We start from the raw sequence: 20,695 nt of genomic DNA on the forward strand, positions 1-20,695 counted from the left end.
CTCCTGGTTCGTCCTCTCACATGTTCTCCTGGTTCGTCCTCTCACATGTTCTCCTGGTTCGTCCTCTCACATGTTCTCCTGGTTCGTCCTCTCACATGTTCTCCTGGTTCGTCCTCTCACATGTTCTCCTGGTTCGTCCTCTCACATGTTCTCCTGGTTCATACTCTCACATGTTCTCCTGGTTCATACTCTCACATGTTCTCCTGGTTCATACTCTCACATGTTCTCCTGGTTCGTCCTCTCACATGTTCTCCTGGTTCGTCCTCTCACATGTTCTCCTGGTTCGTCCTCTCACATGTTCTCCTGGTTCATACTCTCACATGTTCTCCTGGTTCGTCCTCTCACATGTTCTCCTGGTTCGTCCTCTCACATGTTCTCCTGGTTCATACTCTCACATGTTCTCCTGGTTCGTCCTCTCACATGTTCTCCTGGTTCGTCCTCTCACATGTTCTCCTGGTTCATACTCTCACATGTTCTCCTGGTTCGTCCTCTCACATGTTCTCCTGGTTCGTCCTCTCACATGTTCTCCTGGTTCGTCCTCTCACATGTTCTCCTGGTTCATACTCTCACATGTTCTCCTGGTTCGTCCTCTCACATGTTCTCCTGGTTCATACTCTCACATGTTCTCCTGGTTCGTCCTCTCACATGTTCTCCTGGTTCATACTCTCACATGTTCTCCTGGTTCGTCCTCTCACATGTTCTCCTGGTTCGTCCTCTCACATGTTCTCCTGGTTCATACTCTCACATGTTCTCCTGGTTCGTCCTCTCACATGTTCTCCTGGTTCGTCCTCTCACATGTTCTCCTGGTTCATACTCTCACATGTTCTCCTGGTTCGTCCTCTCACATGTTCTCCTGGTTCATACTCTCACATGTTCTCCTGGTTCGTCCTCTCACATGTTCTCCTGGTTCGTCCTCTCACATGTTCTCCTGGTTCGTCCTCTCACATGTTCTCCTGGTTCGTCCTCTCACATGTTCTCCTGGTTCGTCCTCTCACATGTTCTCCTGGTTCGTCCTCTCACATGTTCTCCTGGTTCATACTCTCACATGTTCTCCTGGTTCATACTCTCACATGTTCTCCTGGTTCATACTCTCACATGTTCTCCTGGTTCGTCCTCTCACATGTTCTCCTGGTTCGTCCTCTCACATGTTCTCCTGGTTCGTCCTCTCACATGTTCTCCTGGTTCATACTCTCACATGTTCTCCTGGTTCGTCCTCTCACATGTTCTCCTGGTTCGTCCTCTCACATGTTCTCCTGGTTCATACTCTCACATGTTCTCCTGGTTCGTCCTCTCACATGTTCTCCTGGTTCGTCCTCTCACATGTTCTCCTGGTTCATACTCTCACATGTTCTCCTGGTTCGTCCTCTCACATGTTCTCCTGGTTCGTCCTCTCACATGTTCTCCTGGTTCGTCCTCTCACATGTTCTCCTGGTTCATACTCTCACATGTTCTCCTGGTTCGTCCTCTCACATGTTCTCCTGGTTCATACTCTCACATGTTCTCCTGGTTCGTCCTCTCACATGTTCTCCTGGTTCATACTCTCACATGTTCTCCTGGTTCGTCCTCTCACATGTTCTCCTGGTTCGTCCTCTCACATGTTCTCCTGGTTCATACTCTCACATGTTCTCCTGGTTCGTCCTCTCACATGTTCTCCTGGTTCGTCCTCTCACATGTTCTCCTGGTTCATACTCTCACATGTTCTCCTGGTTCGTCCTCTCACATGTTCTCCTGGTTCATACTCTCACATGTTCTCCTGGTTCGTCCTCTCACATGTTCTCCTGGTTCGTCCTCTCACATGTTCTCCTGGTTCGTCCTCTCACATGTTCTCCTGGTTCGTCCTCTCACATGTTCTCCTGGTTCATACTCTCACATGTTCTCCTGGTTCCTCCTCTCACATGTTCTCCTGGTTCGTCCTCTCACATGTTCTCCTGGTTCATACTCTCACATGTTCTCCTGGTTCGTCCTCTCACATGTTCTCCTGGTTCGTCCTCTCACATGTTCTCCTGGTTCATACTCTCACATGTTCTCCTGGTTCGTCCTCTCACATGTTCTCCTGGTTCATACTCTCACATGTTCTCCTGGTTCGTCCTCTCACATGTTCTCCTGGTTCGTCCTCTCACATGTTCTCCTGGTTCGTCCTCTCACATGTTCTCCTGGTTCGTCCTCTCACATGTTCTCCTGGTTCATACTCTCACATGTTCTCCTGGTTCATACTCTCACATGTTCTCCTGGTTCATACTCTCACATGTTCTCCTGGTTCATACTCTCACATGTTCTCCTGGTTCGTCCTCTCACATGTTCTCCTGGTTCATACTCTCACATGTTCTCCTGGTTCGTACTTTCACATGTTCTCCTGGTTCATACTCTCACATGTTCTCCTGGTTCGTCCTCTCACATGTTCTCCTGGTTCGTACTCTCACATGTTCTCCTGGTTCATACTCTCACATGTTCTCCTGGTTCGTCCTCTCACATGTTCTCCTGGTTCGTCCTCTCACATGTTCTCCTGGTTCATACTCTCACATGTTCTCCTGGTTCGTCCTCTCACATGTTCTCCTGGTTCATACTCTCACATGTTCTCCTGGTTCGTCCTCTCACATGTTCTCCTGGTTCGTCCTCTCACATGTTCTCCTGGTTCGTCCTCTCACATGTTCTCCTGGTTCGTCCTCTCACATGTTCTCCTGGTTCATACTCTCACATGTTCTCCTGGTTCATACTCTCACATGTTCTCCTGGTTCATACTCTCACATGTTCTCCTGGTTCATACTCTCACATGTTCTCCTGGTTCATACTCTCACATGTTCTCCTGGTTCATACTCTCACATGTTCTCCTGGTTCATACTCTCACATGTTCTCCTGGTTCATACTCTCACATGTTCTCCTGGTTCGTCCTCTCACATGTTCTCCTGGTTCGTCCTCTCACATGTTCTCCTGGTTCATACTCTCACATGTTCTCCTGGTTCATACTCTCACATGTTCTCCTGGTTCATACTCTCACCTGTGCTCCTGGTTCATACTCTCACATGTTCTCCTGGTTCATACTCTCACATGTTCTCCTGGTTCATACTCTCACATGTTCTCCTGGTTCGTCCTCTCACATGTTCTCCTGGTTCGTCCTCTCACATGTTCTCCTGGTTCATACTCTCACATGTTCTCCTGGTTCATACTCTCACATGTTCTCCTGGTTCATACTCTCACCTGTGCTCCTGGTTCATACTCTCACCTGTGCTCCTGGTCAGGAAGTATGAACGAGACACGGAGATCATTGAGGATATCAGGGAAATAAGAAGACGACCAATGAGACTGAGGAACGTGGTTTATGAGGACACACTAAGGTGTGACTAGAGTTGGTGTTAATGTTATTATTGCTATTGTTATTATTGTTGGTATTATTGTTGTTATTATTATTGTTGTTATTATAAGTGTGGGTATTATTATTGTTGTTGTTATAATTGTTGTTATTATAAGTGTTGGTATTATTGTTGTTATTATTATGATTGTTGTTATTATAAGTGTTGGTATTATTATTGTTGTTATAATTGTTGTTATTATAAGTAAGTAAGTAATTTTATTTATATAGAGCTTTTCCAGACCAGGGTCACAAAGCGCTTAAACAATCAAACAATACTCAATAAAGTATATAATTTAAAGGTCAAGATAAAACTGATAACACAACAGGAGTTCCAGAAAATCAAGGAAAAGCCTGAACAAATAAAAGTGTCTTAAGATGTTTCTTGAAGGAGTCAGTAGATCATCAAACACAGAGATTGTTCCAAAGCTCAGGAGCAACAGTCTGGAAGGATTTCTCTCCTCTGGTCCTGAACCGTGTTCAGGAACCATCAGTAGATTCTGATCCACAGACCTCAGAGCCCGAGCTGGGGTGTAAGGCTGGATCAGATCACTGATGGAAGGTCTGACCAGGAATAGATCTGAAAGTAAGAACCAGAATTTTAAAGTTGATCCTGAAAGAAACTGGCAGCCAGTGAAGAGTTTTAAGGATCGGAGAAATGTGAGAAGTGTTTTTATTATTATTCTTGTTATTATAAGTGTTTGTATTATTATTGTTGGTATTATTATTGTTGTTGTAATTGTTGGTATTACTTTGTTATTATAGATATTATTATATTTTTAATATTGTTGGAATGTTACTGATTATTTTATTGTTATTATTTTGGTTGTTGTTGTATTTATTATAATCACCATTATTATTGTTTATTATCACATTAGTTATGGTTATTTTGTATTGTTATTACTACTATTATTTGCATTCATTTTTATTATGGTGATTGTAAATGTGTATGTTTTTATTATTATTATTGTTAATCTTACAAGTACTGTTATTATTATTATAATTATTATTTTAGTAATTGTATATAATATTGTTGTTATTTTTATTTTTATTACAACATGATTACTATTGATATTATCATAACCTTACAAAATATTATAACTACTAATGTTAATATATAACAATTGTTATTATTATGATAATTTTGTAAAATTGCAATTATCATTTTTATTTGTATAATTGTTTTTATTATTGTTGTTTTTATTAAAACTCATGATATAATTGTTTTAATTTTAATATGTATTATTATATATTTTAATTGTCATTATTATTGTTGTTGTTGCTTTTCATGCATGTTTTAAATATTGTAAACACATTTGTATATTTCTAAATCGACCTTAAACATTTTACCTCTGAATGTCACTAAAGGTTTTTCACCAACAAATCTAGGGAGACAAACATCTCACTCTGACGACAGATTAGATCAGTTAGAATAAATGCTCCATTTTATATTAAAGTTATTTGTTCAAATAATTTCTAAAAAGAAGGAACACAAGTATGAATGTCAGACTCACACGTTCCCTCCGGAAACATTGAGTCGCACATGAAAGTGATTGTTCAGATGATAATGACAGCGCCGAGCACTTTCATTTACTGCAGGATTATAATCCAGCTTCATAATCCACAGAACATTACACTCGCGCACAGTTGTTCACCAAACAGAGAGAAAACAAGAAAATTTGTTATTATTCAGGATGTAAGTGAGGCCGACGAATGGGAGAAGGTTTTCCCAGGTCATGTTTGAAACATTCATGTGTTCACCAGAAACATTCATGTATGACCAGAAACATTCATGTATGACCAGAAACATTCATGTATGACCAGAAACATTCATGTGTTCACCAGAAACATTCATATATGACCAGAAACATTCATATATGACCAGAAACATTCATGTGTTCACCAGAAACATTCATGTATGACCAGAAACATTCATGTATGACCAGAAACATTCATGTGTTCACCAGAAACATTCATGTATGACCAGAAACATTCATGTATGACCAGAAACATTCATATATGACCAGAAACATTCATGTATAAGCAGAAACATTCATGTGTTCACCAGAAACATTCATGTATGACCAGAAACATTCATGTGTTCACCAGAAACATTCATGTATGACCAGAAACATTCATGTATGACCAGAAACATTCATGTATGACCAGAAACATTCATGTGTTCACCAGAAACATTCATGTATGACCAGAAACATTCATGTGTTCACCAGAAACATTCATGTATGACCAGAAACATTCATGTGTTCACCAGAAACATTCATGTATGACCAGAAACATTCAAGTGTTCACCAGAAACATTCATGTATGACCAGAAACATTCATGTATAAGCATAAACATTCATGTGTTCACCAGAAACATTCATGTATGACCAGAAACATTCATGTGTTCACCAGAAACATTCATGTGTTCACCAGAAACATCCATGTATGACCAGAAACATTCATGTGTTCACCAGAAACATTCATGTGTTCACCAGAAACATTCATGTATGACCAGAAACATTCATATATGACCAGAAACATTCATGTGTTCACCAGAAACATTCATGTATGACCAGAAACATTCATATATGACCAGAAACATTCATGTGTTCACCAGAAACATTCATGTATGACCAGAAACATTCATATATGACCAGAAACATCCATGTGTTCACCAGAAACATTCATGTGTTCACCAGAAACATTCATGTATGACCAGAAACATTCATGTATGACCAGAAACATCCATGTGTGACCAGAAACATTCATGTATGACCAGAAACATCCATGTATGACCAGAAACATCCATGTGTGACCAGAAACATTCATGTGTTCACCAGAAACATTCATGTATGACCAGAAACATTCATGTGTGAACAGAAACATTCATGTGTTCACCAGAAACATTCATGTATGACCAGAAACATTCATGTATGACCAGAAACATTCATGTGTTCACCAGAAACATTCATGTGTTCACCAGAAACATCCATGTATGACCAGAAACATTCATGTGTTCACCAGAAACATCCATGTATGACCAGAAACATTCATGTGTTCACCAGAAACATTCATGTGTTCACCAGAAACATCCATGTATGACCAGAAACATCCATGTGTTCACCAGAAACATCCATGTATGACCAGAAACATTCATGTGTTCACCAGAAACATCCACGTATGACCAGAAACATCCATGTGTTCACCAGAAACATCCATGTATGACCAGAAACATTCATGTGTTCACCAGAAACATTCATGTGTTCACCAGAAACATTCATGTATGACCAGAAACATTCATGTGTTCACCAGAAACATTCATGTGTTCACCAGAAACATCCATGTATGACCAGAAACATTCATGTGTTCACCAGAAACATTCATGTGTTCACCAGAAACATTCATGTATGACCAGAAACATTCATATATGACCAGAAACATTCATGTGTTCACCAGAAACATTCATGTATGACCAGAAACATTCATATATGACCAGAAACATTCATGTGTTCACCAGAAACATTCATGTATGACCAGAAACATTCATATATGACCAGAAACATCCATGTGTTCACCAGAAACATTCATGTGTTCACCAGAAACATTCATGTATGACCAGAAACATTCATGTATGACCAGAAACATCCATGTGTGACCAGAAACATTCATGTATGACCAGAAACATCCATGTATGACCAGAAACATCCATGTGTGACCAGAAACATTCATGTGTTCACCAGAAACATTCATGTATGACCAGAAACATTCATGTGTGAACAGAAACATTCATGTGTTCACCAGAAACATTCATGTATGACCAGAAACATTCATGTATGACCAGAAACATTCATGTGTTCACCAGAAACATTCATGTGTTCACCAGAAACATCCATGTATGACCAGAAACATTCATGTGTTCACCAGAAACATCCATGTATGACCAGAAACATTCATGTGTTCACCAGAAACATTCATGTGTTCACCAGAAACATCCATGTATGACCAGAAACATCCATGTGTTCACCAGAAACATCCATGTATGACCAGAAACATTCATGTGTTCACCAGAAACATCCACGTATGACCAGAAACATCCATGTGTGACCAGAAACATTCATGTATGACCAGAAACATTCATGTATGACCAGAAACATTCATGTGTGAACAGAAACATTCATGTGTTCACCAGAAACATCCATGTATGACCAGAAACATTCATGTGTTCACCAGAAACATCCATGTATGACCAGAAACATTCATGTGTTCACCAGAAACATTCATGTGTTCACCAGAAACATCCATGTATGACCAGAAACATCCATGTGTTCACCAGAAACATCCATGTGTTCACCAGAAACATCCATGTATGACCAGAAACATTCATGTGTTCACCAGAAACATCCATGTATGACCAGAAACATCCATGTGTGACCAGAAACATTCATGTATGACCAGAAACATTCATGTATGACCAGAAACATTCATGTATGACCAGAAACATTCATGTGTGAACAGAAACATTCATGTGTTCACCAGAAACATCCATGTATGACCAGAAACATTCATGTGTGACCAGAAACATTCATGTATGACCAGAAACATTCATGTATGACCAGAAACATTCATGTATGACCAGAAACATTCATGTGTGAACAGAAACATTCATGTGTTCACTAGAAACGTGGAACCATTGATTCATTTGTTTTCAGCTTCTGCTTGAAGGCGAACTTCACAAACAGTCTCTTTTCTTGTCAGATCTTTAATTCTATTTCTAGCCTCAATTACGTGACGTTGCTTAGATGCAGCTCGATCTTTTGAAGGTTAAATACATTAAAAAAAAAAAGACATGATTCATGATCATGGAGTATTACTTTGAAGTAACTTTAACCCTCGTGTTCATCCTGTCATGTCCGTCATGTCTCATTTGCAGATGATATTTGGATTCAGTGAAAGTTGTGATATCAGATTTATCAAAGGAAAAATGCTGCTAAGCTAAAATGCTAAATTGCTAAATGCGGGAAATATGACTATTTCAAAAACAAGTTTTTTATTCTGGGTACGAAGTATTTTTTTAATATAACTCTTAAGGTTGAATTATGATTTATATTCAGGAAGTTTTATCTTCCATGACATGTCTTTGGACATAAAGGCAGTTATATCTTGGTGAGAACTTTTTTTAGCATTGCTACACGGCATTTTATATGTAGTAATACTTAAATAAAAACTTGTTTTTGGTAAAAAGTATGTTTTTAAAAGGCTTTTTTTCATAATTGAATGTCTCTTTCTTTCAGCTTAAACATGGGCAAGACTGGAAGTAAAGTCCTGAGGGAGCCGTCTGTGGACGGGGTTCAAGCACAGGTATGAAAAAAATATTGTAAAAATGTATTTTAAAAACTTCAGAGTCCACATGATGTACTTTTTATGCGGGTAATTAAAGATTTTTAATCCTATTCATTAAGGGATGAATTATTCTTCTGTAAAGATTTGAGGATTAAACCATTTTTTCTCCTCATAAGAAATCAAAATGAATATATTTTGATTTAAGTGTGTGTTAAAATTATTTGTGACTCTATTGCATCATCAGTGTGTGTTTGTACAAAACTCTCTTTCCGTTGAAATATTGACATTAAAAAATGATCTTAAGCCCCGCCCTCTGGAGATGAAATCTCGTTGACCATAACCACACCCACTCTGCTGTGATTGGTCAAACATCGAGGTTTGTCACCACGTGTTATCAATCACAGAAGTCTCCACCCTCCAAGGGACTTGTTGTATAAACAAAGCGGGGTGTGATTACAGCTGGCTGGAGGAGGAGCGAAGCTATTGTTACGTCATAATGGACTCTCGTAACCTCTTGTTCGTCCAGATTTCGTAGCAACTTTATAAAGTAATAAGTTGAAAACATGGTCATGATGAGTTACTTTATCTTTGAAAAAAATACTTTTGACATTTGAAACTTGAGAGGGAGTTAAGAGAGTTGTAGTTTCACATCAGTCGAACTTTAAGATCCTAGATTATTAGAGATGCAGAGAAGTTTCCATCCATTTATCATTTTCTCATATTTTTCACACACACTCTCTCGGCAGTAGATAAAAAATGGACTCTGTGGTGTTTCATCTCTGTCTGAAACTTCTACGAAAAGGTAAAAGTCCTCAGATAACCAACGATTATTTACTTAAGCACTTTAGGCAAGTAAGTTATTTATATTTGTAGCTTTTCCAGACGTCGAGTCTCATTTCGTTATTCCATTAGCGTGAAGAGTAGGATTTTTACATTCGTTAAACCTATCCTTTTTTTTTTTTAAACGTTTTGAATTTTAAATGCTATATAAAAAAACTGATTTACAGTCCAAGTATTCTCTTGAGACAAACTGTTAATTAAGAACAATATAAGTGAATATTTAAGTGAAATAAACATGATCTACTGCTACTCATGAATAAACAGTGACATTTATGTTCGCTCAGGTCCATTTCCTGCGTTTCACCGTATTTTGATGTTGACATGCAAACGAACAGCTGCTGATATGTGTTCATCAGTGTCACGCAAGTGTGTGTTGACTGCAGAGTTATGCAACCTGGATCAACAGCAGATTTCACACTTAATTTTCCCACATCGCATCATCATAGCCGTAATCATGCGAATGCTTCAGCGCGGTCGCGCATCAAGAACGCTAACGTAATGAACCGCCGAACCACCCGGCTGTGAATTAAACCTCCATAAATCAGATATCAATAACATATACTTCAACTGCAGTGATATTCCTTTATCATTTATGTAATTATGCATTTAAAAACAGGATTTAAAGTAAAAGATCTAGAGTTTAAAAACAATTTTGGCGCTTGTTTTTACATGACAAAACATCTAACCAACAATACAATTTGAAATTATTGTTTTTTCCCTTATGATTATTTTGATCATTTTCTATACTGATTGTTTGAACAGTCATAATTCATGGATCAAACAGCATTGCAGTTACACTTTTCTGACATGTGGGGTCACCAGAAACAACATTTCTAAACTTGCGTATTGCCGCTTTAATATATAGAAACACACTTTGTGCAACAGAATGTGTTTGTGAAACATGGGTTAGATTTTCTATCATACGTATGAGTTTCAGTTGCATCTGAGTACGAGGAGGTACGAGAACCAGCAAGTTAAAGATGGATGAATGAAGTGTATTCTTGTTAACAGGAAATCATTCCTTAGAACCCTGTTAGCCGCTAGACCAGGGAGCTTTGAACTGCTACAGTCAACTTATGTTCGGTATAGTTGTGAACCAACTGATGAGTTCCAAAAGAAGCGTTCTTCAAATATAATAACATATATAAATCAAGACTCTTTAGTCTAAGTGACCCATAAATGCTACCATTGATCCTCCCAAAAGCACCAATGGGGGCAACAAGAAAGGAAACAAAAATCAAACGTAATAAACTGAATGGAAAATATGTTTTTTACACACGCTACTCCTTCGGTGTCATGTGGTGACCCCTGCTTTACAGTATGGATCCCAAATGTGGCACGTACGAGTCTGAGGTATAAAAAGAAATACTGAAAATATAGTTTCTGGCTCCCACAGTACAAGAAAGTGTAACTGAAATGGCATGAAACCTGTGTATTTGAATCCTTATTGGTGCGTGAGTTTTTGATTTTATTTCTGGTCAGTTAAAGAAATTTTTATTTGTGCTTTTCCTGGGACTGTGTTTGTCTTATGTGTCTTGATCTTTTAAAGTCATTTAACTGTATATTGTTTTGCTTGTTAAAGCGCTTTGTGACCCTGGTCTGGAAAGGCGCTTTAGAAATAACTATTACTTACTTACTTCCACCAACTGAAGCAGTTTGGTGGTCACATGTCTCCGGTTAACTTGTCGAGACGAAGCTATGCAGTGAAGAACATCGTTAAAATAAAGTCCACTGATTTGTGACGGATCAGAATGTAACCAATCATTACAGGAAATACAAATGAATGTTACATATTGCTGCTTTAATGATCATAAAGGACAGCTACTGGTTCAGAGTATGCTTGGCCTCTGGAGTGACTCATCGTTTCACAAGGGGTCGTGACCCCTGCTGTCGAATTATGAGGCTTATAACCCTTCATGCTTGTGTGAGTTTCCTCCTCGTTGATCTCTTTACCGATGTAGGAACCTACACAGATATCAATGGATGTTGATAGTTGTTTTCAATAGAAGCTTTTATCCGGAACTCTCCTGGATTGTTCGATCCACCTGTGACTCTGAATCCGACCCGATCATCCAGATCAGAAGATTTCATACGTTGGTATCGGTTCTCTCCGGCGATAAGTCACACTATGATAAGTGATGTTGTCTAAACAGGCGTCGTGCCTCGTAGGACCTGCTGGTGGTCTTTGGCGAGGGCTGAAGTGAATTGATTCACAGGGATTAGGGATTAAGATTTCCCTCCTGCTCGCTTGGGTGGAGTAAATCTGGGATTATGATGTCAACAGGCCAAGGCTGTCGGGAAGAAGAAATTGAATTGTGCGGGACGAAGTGCCGATGGCCAGGATTACCGTCAGAGTCAGTGAGAAATCAGAGATGGACCTTCGTGTCTGTCCACCTACACCGGACTTGTCAGAAGGTTTTGGATTCTGGATGTAGAGGAATGTTTAGGCGAGGTGGTTCAGTGGCGGTGAAGCAGCAGGTGGTTTGCAAGTCCTCCAGGGGTAAGTCCTGCTGGCGGTTGTGGTCGCGGCTCAGTGTTAGGGGTGGAGGGAGGATGGTCGACGATCTTGAAACTGATTTTCTATTTCTTTTCTGTTCCAGCCACAGAACCCTCTGGCTGTCCCCATCGCCACCGTGAAGATTGAAGGACTCGCCAAAGACAAGAGGATGAAGGTGAAATGGAGCCAAGTGGGATTGGTCTTCTTCCTCGTGTTGTCGCTGGTGATGACAGGATGCTTCTTCTGGCAGTACCAGATGCCCAAATCCCTTCCAGGTGAGACCATTTCTTTGAGAAGATCCCAGTAGTGGTTGTGGTTGGATCGGCAGGACTTAAAACCCGGGTATAGTTAAGAAGTTGAATCAGTACAGATGTAAATGATTCAACAATCTTTAGCGATCAAAGTGGAGTTCTAAGAACTAAAAAGTCCAAATGACTCTTCTTTTGGAACCACTTGGATAACCAAGACCTGGAAGAATGAGAACCTACACAGACAAGATCTTTATCGATAAACCGAAAAGCCGAGCCCTCCCGAATAGTTGTGAATACTGAATTTCCTCGTTCATCAGAGATCGGTTCAGTCAGGTTGAAGCAATTTTGGTTGAAATCCCTTCTGAACTCTCTGAAGGATGAATATCGATCCACCAGACCTGCCTTAATATCCAGATTAAACCGGTTGATGTAGTGTTGTGTATCCTCACTGTGCTCGCCCGATGTGTAGCGGACAATCCGTCTTACACATCATCTGTGCCAGTGGATGGCAATCAACGGTCTGAGAGCTGTAGCCTGGGAAGCTAGCTGGGAAGGAAGGATTCTAAATGAGAGTTTATTTTCTGCAGCGGCTGTTACTGAGCAACAGTGCAAAACACAATGTGACCTTAACTGACAACAGACCAGTACATCCACGGTGTACTTCAGATTGTATTTTTCAGAATAGTCAGATGATGTATATTTATATACAAATCAAGATAAAGGCTCATTTTTACTGAGTATAAAATATAATATATCTTTGTGGTGACATCCAAAAATATCTAATTATTTTGTCGCTGCTGTGTTTTATGTTTTCTTGGCCTTTTAAAGTTTGTATTTTAACTGTGTATTGTTTTTATTGTTTAATGTTTATGACCCTGGTCTAGAAAGATCTTTACAAATAACTATTACTTACCTTACCTTTTTTGCAGCCCTCTTGAGAAAACTGAACAATAAGAAAAATTCTGACTGACAATTTGGTCTCCACTTTATGTATTATATATATATAACAATATTGAGAAAATCCTATATTAACCATATGACCCTTTCTCTTTTTGTGTGTGTGTGTGTGTGTGTGTGTGTGTGTGTGTGTGTGTGTGTGTGTATGCGGATATTGTTTTAGAAAACACTCCAATTTGTGGTCCCTGTTTAGTAAAATCAATACTGTCTGCAAACGTGACTTTTTTTTTTAGATTTGGTGTGTGTGTGTGTAGGTATGTGTGTGCGTGTGTGTGTGTGTGTGTGTGTGTGTGTGTGTGTGTGTGTGTGTGTGTGTGTGTGTGTGTGTGTGTGTGTGTGTGTGTGTGTGTGTGTGTGTGTGTGACCCCCCCGTCCATCTGTGTATAATCTTGAACTCTGCCTCTGGTGTAAGTGTGAGGTACTACACCCTGAATTGTCCCTGATGTGACTATCATTTCTGACAAGATTGTGACATAGTCGATACAAGATTTTCTTTTTGGATGATCAGACAAAATAGAATTATACATCATCATTTATTATTATTTAATAAGAGCTCATTTACCTTATGCTGCTTTTTTACATCACAACATTTTATCATTAGTCATTTTGTTGCTTTTAAAATAACACACACAATAAGCAATAGACAACAGAAATATGGCTCCAAGGCAGACATTCTGCTGTAAAAAGAAAAACATGATTATAATTATTTTTAAATAAAAGCATGGTGAGTGAGTAAGGATGATCCAAGAGCCGACTAAGCCAAAAAACGTGTCTTTATCCAAGTATTCCCGGTTAAACAAAAACACGAAAATCTAAAATTCTTGTCAAAAACACAAAAAATCTAAAAAAATAATCAAGTAAATTCACTAACTTAACAACTGGCACGAACGGCTGGGACTTAAATGAAGCAGATAACAAGACACAGGTGAAACAAACTGATGTGACATGGCATGTAATGACGAGAAAGTCCAGCAGGGGCATCAAAAAAAAAAGAGTCCAGTGCTGTGTCTCAAATCGCATACTACTCTTAGTATGCTAGAAGTTAATATGCATCAGTTTAGTGTACATACTAACTAGTATGCAAATTCTCCACAGATAGTATGTCTCAAATCAAACTCTGCTGCTACACGCTAACCGGAAATCACATGACAGCTGCTTCTTCTACTTCTATTTAATGATGTTTCAACCAGCTGTTGGAACGCTATCGCCACCTGCTGGCAGCACGTTTTGCAAGTTTGGAAAAAGAAATAAAGAAAAAATATGAGAATCTAAACATTCGCGAGATATTTAAGCTGGTATCAGCAGCGAAGACGTGTTTATCCTCCTACTGCTGCGGAAAATACACCTGTAAGTATATGAATATATATGTATATATATATATATATATATATATATATATATATATATATATATATATATATGACGTAACTTCCGTTTAAAACGTAATTAAGATGGCAGCTGTTTAGAGTGGATAGTGTCCATCGAACCATACTCAGTTTTGTGGGCGTGTTAGTACGCCAATTTAGTGTGCATGGCGCACTAAATTTCGCATACTAAGAATTGAGACGCACTAATGCACTAAAAATACTAACTTTTAGTACGCTAGTATGCAATTTGAGACACAGCACCGTACTCAACCCTGACAAAGCAAGATACCGAAAAAAATTCTGTAACTAAAAAAAACAAAGTACCGTCTCTAATCAAAAATCTATGAATGACTACAAATAATAAAAAGACAAGATGAGTTTCAGCATCTGGGAAACATCAAGCTTGAATATATTTGAACATCCCTAGATACAGTCTTGATGAAACAGGGAGTTAAAAACTTTTACCCTGAGAGCCGTACATCAGCCCGTCTCTCATGAATCATAACTCCAGGGTGTCCATCAGCCGCCGTGATGACTGGACCAAACCCCGAGTGAGTGGCTGATGAGATTCTATATCAAGGTTCCTGGCCGTCAATCTTCGGTGCCTCTGTTCTCTTCATCCTCTCTTCCCTTTGTGTCTCTCCATCTACTCCGAAGACGAAGAGATGAGTCGCAACGCCAAGTCCGAGACAATGTGTCCTCGTTTCCCCGAGCCGCTCCCGCTGCAGCATCCAATCCCCAGTTTGAAGGAGGCCTTGGAGAAGGTGAGCGACTCCAGCGTTGCTTCTCATTAAAAGCCTTTTCAGCCGGACAGTAATCCGTTCGCACCCGATGCAGTTACACTCGACAGAAGGAGATTAAAGACCGCGGCCGTGCTGCGAGTCCAGCTTCAGAAAATGGAGAAATGATAGTGAAAAAGTATCTTCCGTAATAAATAATCATCTCCTGGATTTACCGGCACAAAATACATAAAGTTTGTGTAGGAGTTTTGGACTCGTTGTTTGACCTTTCGATAGTTTAATGACTGTAGTGAAATGTCAAAACTTATAAACTGACCTTTTTCTCCACGATAAACACGTCTTAGATCAGGGTTGTCAGTGTTTTCTAGTTGATTAGGGGCCGTGGTTCATCCAGTACCACCCACAGTTAACGAAAACTCCAGTATTATAACAATAAATGTATCAATACGATTGTTGTTGTGTCAATGATGATGAATTGTATTCAATATAATGGTGATGAAGATGACAACGTAAAGTAAAATAGAGCTTCACATCTCTGGTGTAGCTTCGGTATCACGCAAACCTTACTGAGAGAGAGTCGTCTGACTGGTTGATATGCTTCGCTCCGTGAGCCAATCATCAGCCAGGATACAGAACTCATGCTATGACACATCCGTTAGCCAATAGTATGCCGTGTTACAGTGTTACAGTGTGTGTACAAGGTGGTATCCAACGGGTATCCAGTGTTGGGGAAGTTCTATGTGAACTAGTTCAAAGTTAAGCTCCTAATTCAAAAATTTACCGTTCCAAGAATGAACTAGATCATAGTTATTTGTTTCTATATGTTGGTGTCGGGTGTTTTTCCCACAATACATTCAGACCTTCAGTGTTTTTAAATCAGGTTTTTGTGAACTAGTTCATGGACTATGGTTCAACGTGTCGAGGCACAACCCTGAGCAAATCCTGTTAACCAGCGATAAACAGTAGCTGAAAATCTAAATGATCCACGAGAAGTGGTGACACACAACAACACAAACTGCCATTTAGACTGTGTAGTAGTGTTGTCACGATACCAGGATTTTCAGGAGTTGAAACCAATACTTGTAAATCTTCTTGGTATTTAGATGCCATGGTTAAAGAAAAGTAACCTTTTCTTTGAAGTACACAACTTTATTAAATATAACAAAAAGGGTTGATGTTGACATTTCTTCTGTCTGTGACTTTGACTGTTATGACAAAAGGATAAATAAAGTTTCATACAGTAATTTCACATTGTGTTAACGTTAAGTTCAGTAGTTCGTTAGGAACTGACGTCTGTAAGGAGTGTTGCTGTAGCGAAGGGTTTCTCTCGCTCAAATAATGGAATTCTTTAACCTTGAACTCTCTACAACAAGTCCAGATGTTTTTCAAGCTTTTTCCTCCGTTAGTTTCAAAACTTCAACGACACCGTTTGTAGGTTTTTGAGGTTCAGACTCTCCTGATGATGTTCCTCCAGGTGGACGTTCTGCTGCGACAGACGGTCAATCCCGTCAGCCTCCCTGCTCTCTCGGCTATCGTGATCTTGAACGACACGGTTCTGTGGACCGGGAACTTCGGGAAGAGGAACCGCAGCGACCCGCTTTCAGGGCCACCCAACGAGTACACCATTTACAGGTACTTTCACACCCACAGTACACGAGCAAAACTCACAACTGTAAATGTTGTTCACAAATGTAAGTGTCTCTTTTTTTGGCACATTGTAAAATACTTTTTTGAATACACGATTTTTCTTTTTTTTTAATCCATCTTTAAATGGTCAATGGAAACTGCTGATGTGTGTAATACAAACTATTACTGCGTCAACCTGAGAATATTCTATGATAAACTATAGTCATGACAAGCACTGCAGAAGCATTTTTCAGTTGTTTTGTTTTTGTATTTATGTGTTTGGCCTTTTTAACGTGTGTATATGTTTTACTGTTTTTACACGGGTCCTTATGCGGGTTTTGTTTAACTTTGTTGTGTCTTAGTGTATTTGTTGCCTTTTTTTCGAACCTGAGGAACCCTTAGGAGATATATCTTTGGTGTAGGATTGTTTTTAAAGTTTGTTTTCTCTGCCTTAGGTGTTAAAAACTACTCTTTGGTTTTTGTGTTTTTCATTGTGTTTTTTGTGCTTATGACTAAGATTTGAGTATTTTTAAATTTCCTCCAGTATAGAATTTTATTCTGTTTGATGTGTGGAGTTGCATTTGGGGAGTTTTCTTTTCTTCTTAACTTTTTGTGTTGATTGTTTTTTGTTTGGTTTGTCTTTTTCATTTTGGCTACTGATTTTTTTTTTATTGTGTTGTACTATTTAAACCCTTTAATTTTGATTCTCTATTCTTTTTTTCTTGCATATTTTTCTTCACGTGTTGCTTTTTTTCTCTCATCTGTCATCTGGTCGGATCTTTATGTAGAATATATTTGTTGTCGTCATATTTTTCTGGTCACTGCTCTTGCTTCGGCTTCAGAATCTATTTGATCAGGAATTTCTTTCACCCCCAAAATTGTGTTTGTGTGGTAAAAACACACCCGGATGATGCAAAGAATGAAAAACATGACCTTAAATATGAATCAGGACTTATTATCCTCCATAAAATACACAGAAACTAAAATAGATTGAAAATAATACAATGTAAAAAATTCATTTATTTATTATTTATACTACTTTTATAAATGGTTATTGTTCTATCATGTTTAGATTGAGGATAAAAACCGCTATAAAAAAAGAATAAAGTACAAAACCACCATGTGATTAAGTGAGTGTGTATTAAAACTAGTTGGCGGGAAATTGAAGGTAAAAATATGTGATTATATTCAGATGGAACTTGTCATTCGTCATAATAAAAAAGAAGTCAAATTCAAATATTTCTTTCTCGTGTTTTTAGAATCGCCAGTTTATCCAAAATCTTTCCGACGCTGATGCTGTACAAACTCTGGGAGGAGGGGAAGGTCGCGTCCTTGGACGACCCGCTGGAGAAATACGTGGAGAACTTCACCATCAAAAACCCGATGGGAAAGACGCGTAACTCGGAGCTGAAGTACGTCACGGATGGACTGATCTTTCTGGACAGTGGAGAAGTTCAGATCCGATCGTCCTCAGTGACGCTGCGCAGGATGGCCAGTCAGCTCTCAGGTACGAACGTTATGATCTGCTTGAGGCTCTTTAACTCTCGTCTCTGGAGGAGAAGGTTAGAGATAATCAGACAGACATTTTAAAATAAATACAAACATTGATGCAAAACATCACTCAGACGGTGAAAACATTTTCTTGTTGCTTGTAATTGTAACTTTCTTTCCATTAATATAATCATCTTAAAAGATCCCAACCAAGATATTGACAAAGATTCTTTATATGATCATCTTTAGAAGTATAACAAAAGTATGTCGTGAAAAAATCTAATTGTTGCAATTTTGTTGTAGTAGTTTTTTGTTTTTTTTAAGTATCCTCAATGTATTAGAAATATAAACACTCTATTCAGTTACTTTTACATCAAAATGTTTAGTGTTTATATGTCATTTATTTTTCTTGTAATGCATTTTGGCAGACGAGCAAAAAAGATATAAAAACGTTGATATATTGTTGTGTTTTGTTGGTTGTTTTTGTAATTTTGTAAATTTAACAAAGGACATTTAAGTTCTGTTGAAGACATGTTTATTTACAGAATTAGAGTATAAAAATCATCTAATGGCCAATGTGATTGTAGGTAGAATATGTATTTTAAACCTGTTGATTATTTAAAATTCATGTCTATTTCTTTAATTTTTTTTAAGGTTTGCCAAGAAGACTCCGAGCTACAAATCTGCTGTGGAAAGGAAAAACTCAAACTGCAATAAATCTGCTTCAAGACGACGTCCTCGTTGCAGATCCAGGAACGAAGTACGTTTTTAAAAATATTACTTTTAAAACTTTCCTCTGGTTTATTTTCTTCAAATACAAACATTCACATATGCAACTTCCAAATGAGATAAATACACAACTAAATTTGGGAGTTAGAAACAGGGGGTTTACCCATGTCTTAGCTCAGGGTCAAGGTGACCCGGAGGCCCAAAACACAAACGTGTTTGAGGTATCCCTTGTGTTGTCTCTGGGTCAAGGTGAACAACCTCCATTGCTTCCAGAAATACATACGCCGTGATTGAGGTCGTTCACCTTGACCCAGAGACGACACAAAGGATACCACAAACCCATTCCTTTTTTCGGGCCTTCGGGTCACCTTGACCCTGAGATAACACAAGTGATAAATCCCAAATCACTGAAATGTACAAAAAACTGACAAGAATTGTTCGTATTAAACTTTGTTTATGAATATCTATCCAGTGTTTATTTGTAGTTTGTATGAACTCATTGCTTCTCTTGAACTTGACTCCCCAACAGGTGTCACTATAGCAACCTGGCCTTCTCGCTGCTGGCTCACGTGATGGCCGACCGGGTGGCGAGCATGGACTACCAGCGATGGGTCGACGACAACATCCTGGATCGTCTCGGAATGGAAGACACCGGGTTCGACGTCCCCGCAGGACTCCAGACCCAGATGGCAGTCGGGGTGTATTCCAACGGAAAACCAGCGCCGCTGTACGACCTGGGCTGGTACCGGCCTTCTGGCCAGATGTACTCCACGGCGGCGGACCTTGCTAAGCTAGCCATGGTGCTATTGGGCGCCTACCACCGCAAGCTTCTGGAGCCGGATTCTCTAAAGATCATGATGACGCCGCTCTTCCGGTGCGACAAGGACTACTTCGCCAACCGCACTGGGACGCCGTGGGAAGTGAATGAGATCAGAGGGTACGAGATGGTTCGAAAAGACGGAGATCTGGACGGTTACTCAGCCACCTTCTCAATGGTGCCGAAGCTGAAGCTGGGCCTGGTGGTGCTGATGGCCGGCAGTCGATCGCAGAGCCAGGACGTGGTGACCCAGGCCTACAACAGCATCATCCCAGCCGTTGAAAAGGCCTTCAGGGAGGCAAAGAAGATCGCGTTTGCGCCACCCAACCCAGAACCGTACGTCGGGTTTTTCACCTACAGCAACATTACCTTCTACGAAATCAAAGTTGGTTCCGACGGAGTTCTAACAATGCAACAGTTCGGGCCTCAAATTGAGGAGATGATTCCAGAGAAGTACAGGACAATTAAGCTGAACTACTTGGTGGACCGAGTGTTCAGGGTGGTGTTTGAAAAAGAATACCCGTGCGTCCTGCGGGTCGGCACCGCCTCGGTGTCGCTGGAAGCTCAAGACGGACAGTTGTTTAACTTCTACACGTTCGACAAACGCGGCTCGTCTCCTGGGTTCGACGCCCCCGGGCTCAACACCTACAATGTGGTCAGAATAGCACGGAAACCATCTTTTTCTAGTTAA

General features: G+C 39.5%; 1 protein-coding gene across 1 annotated transcript; it reads left to right on the forward strand.

Moving 5' to 3' along the window:
- Positions 1-8,638: 8,638 nt before the first annotated feature.
- On the forward strand, positions 8,639-20,695 carry lactbl1b (lactamase, beta-like 1b). The gene is made up of 7 exons (XM_087801539.1): positions 8,639-8,707; positions 12,130-12,301; positions 15,259-15,365; positions 16,816-16,973; positions 18,227-18,474; positions 19,113-19,218; positions 19,717-20,695. Exons 1-7 carry the CDS (start codon positions 8,648-8,650, stop codon positions 20,693-20,695), a joined length of 1,830 nt encoding a protein of 609 aa, XP_087657665.1. The 5' UTR covers positions 8,639-8,647.

Source organism: Callionymus lyra, chromosome 10 (genome assembly GCF_982586985.1).
Source record: "Callionymus lyra chromosome 10, fCalLyr1.hap1.1, whole genome shotgun sequence".
Taxonomy (NCBI): Eukaryota; Metazoa; Chordata; class Actinopteri; order Syngnathiformes; family Callionymidae; genus Callionymus; species Callionymus lyra.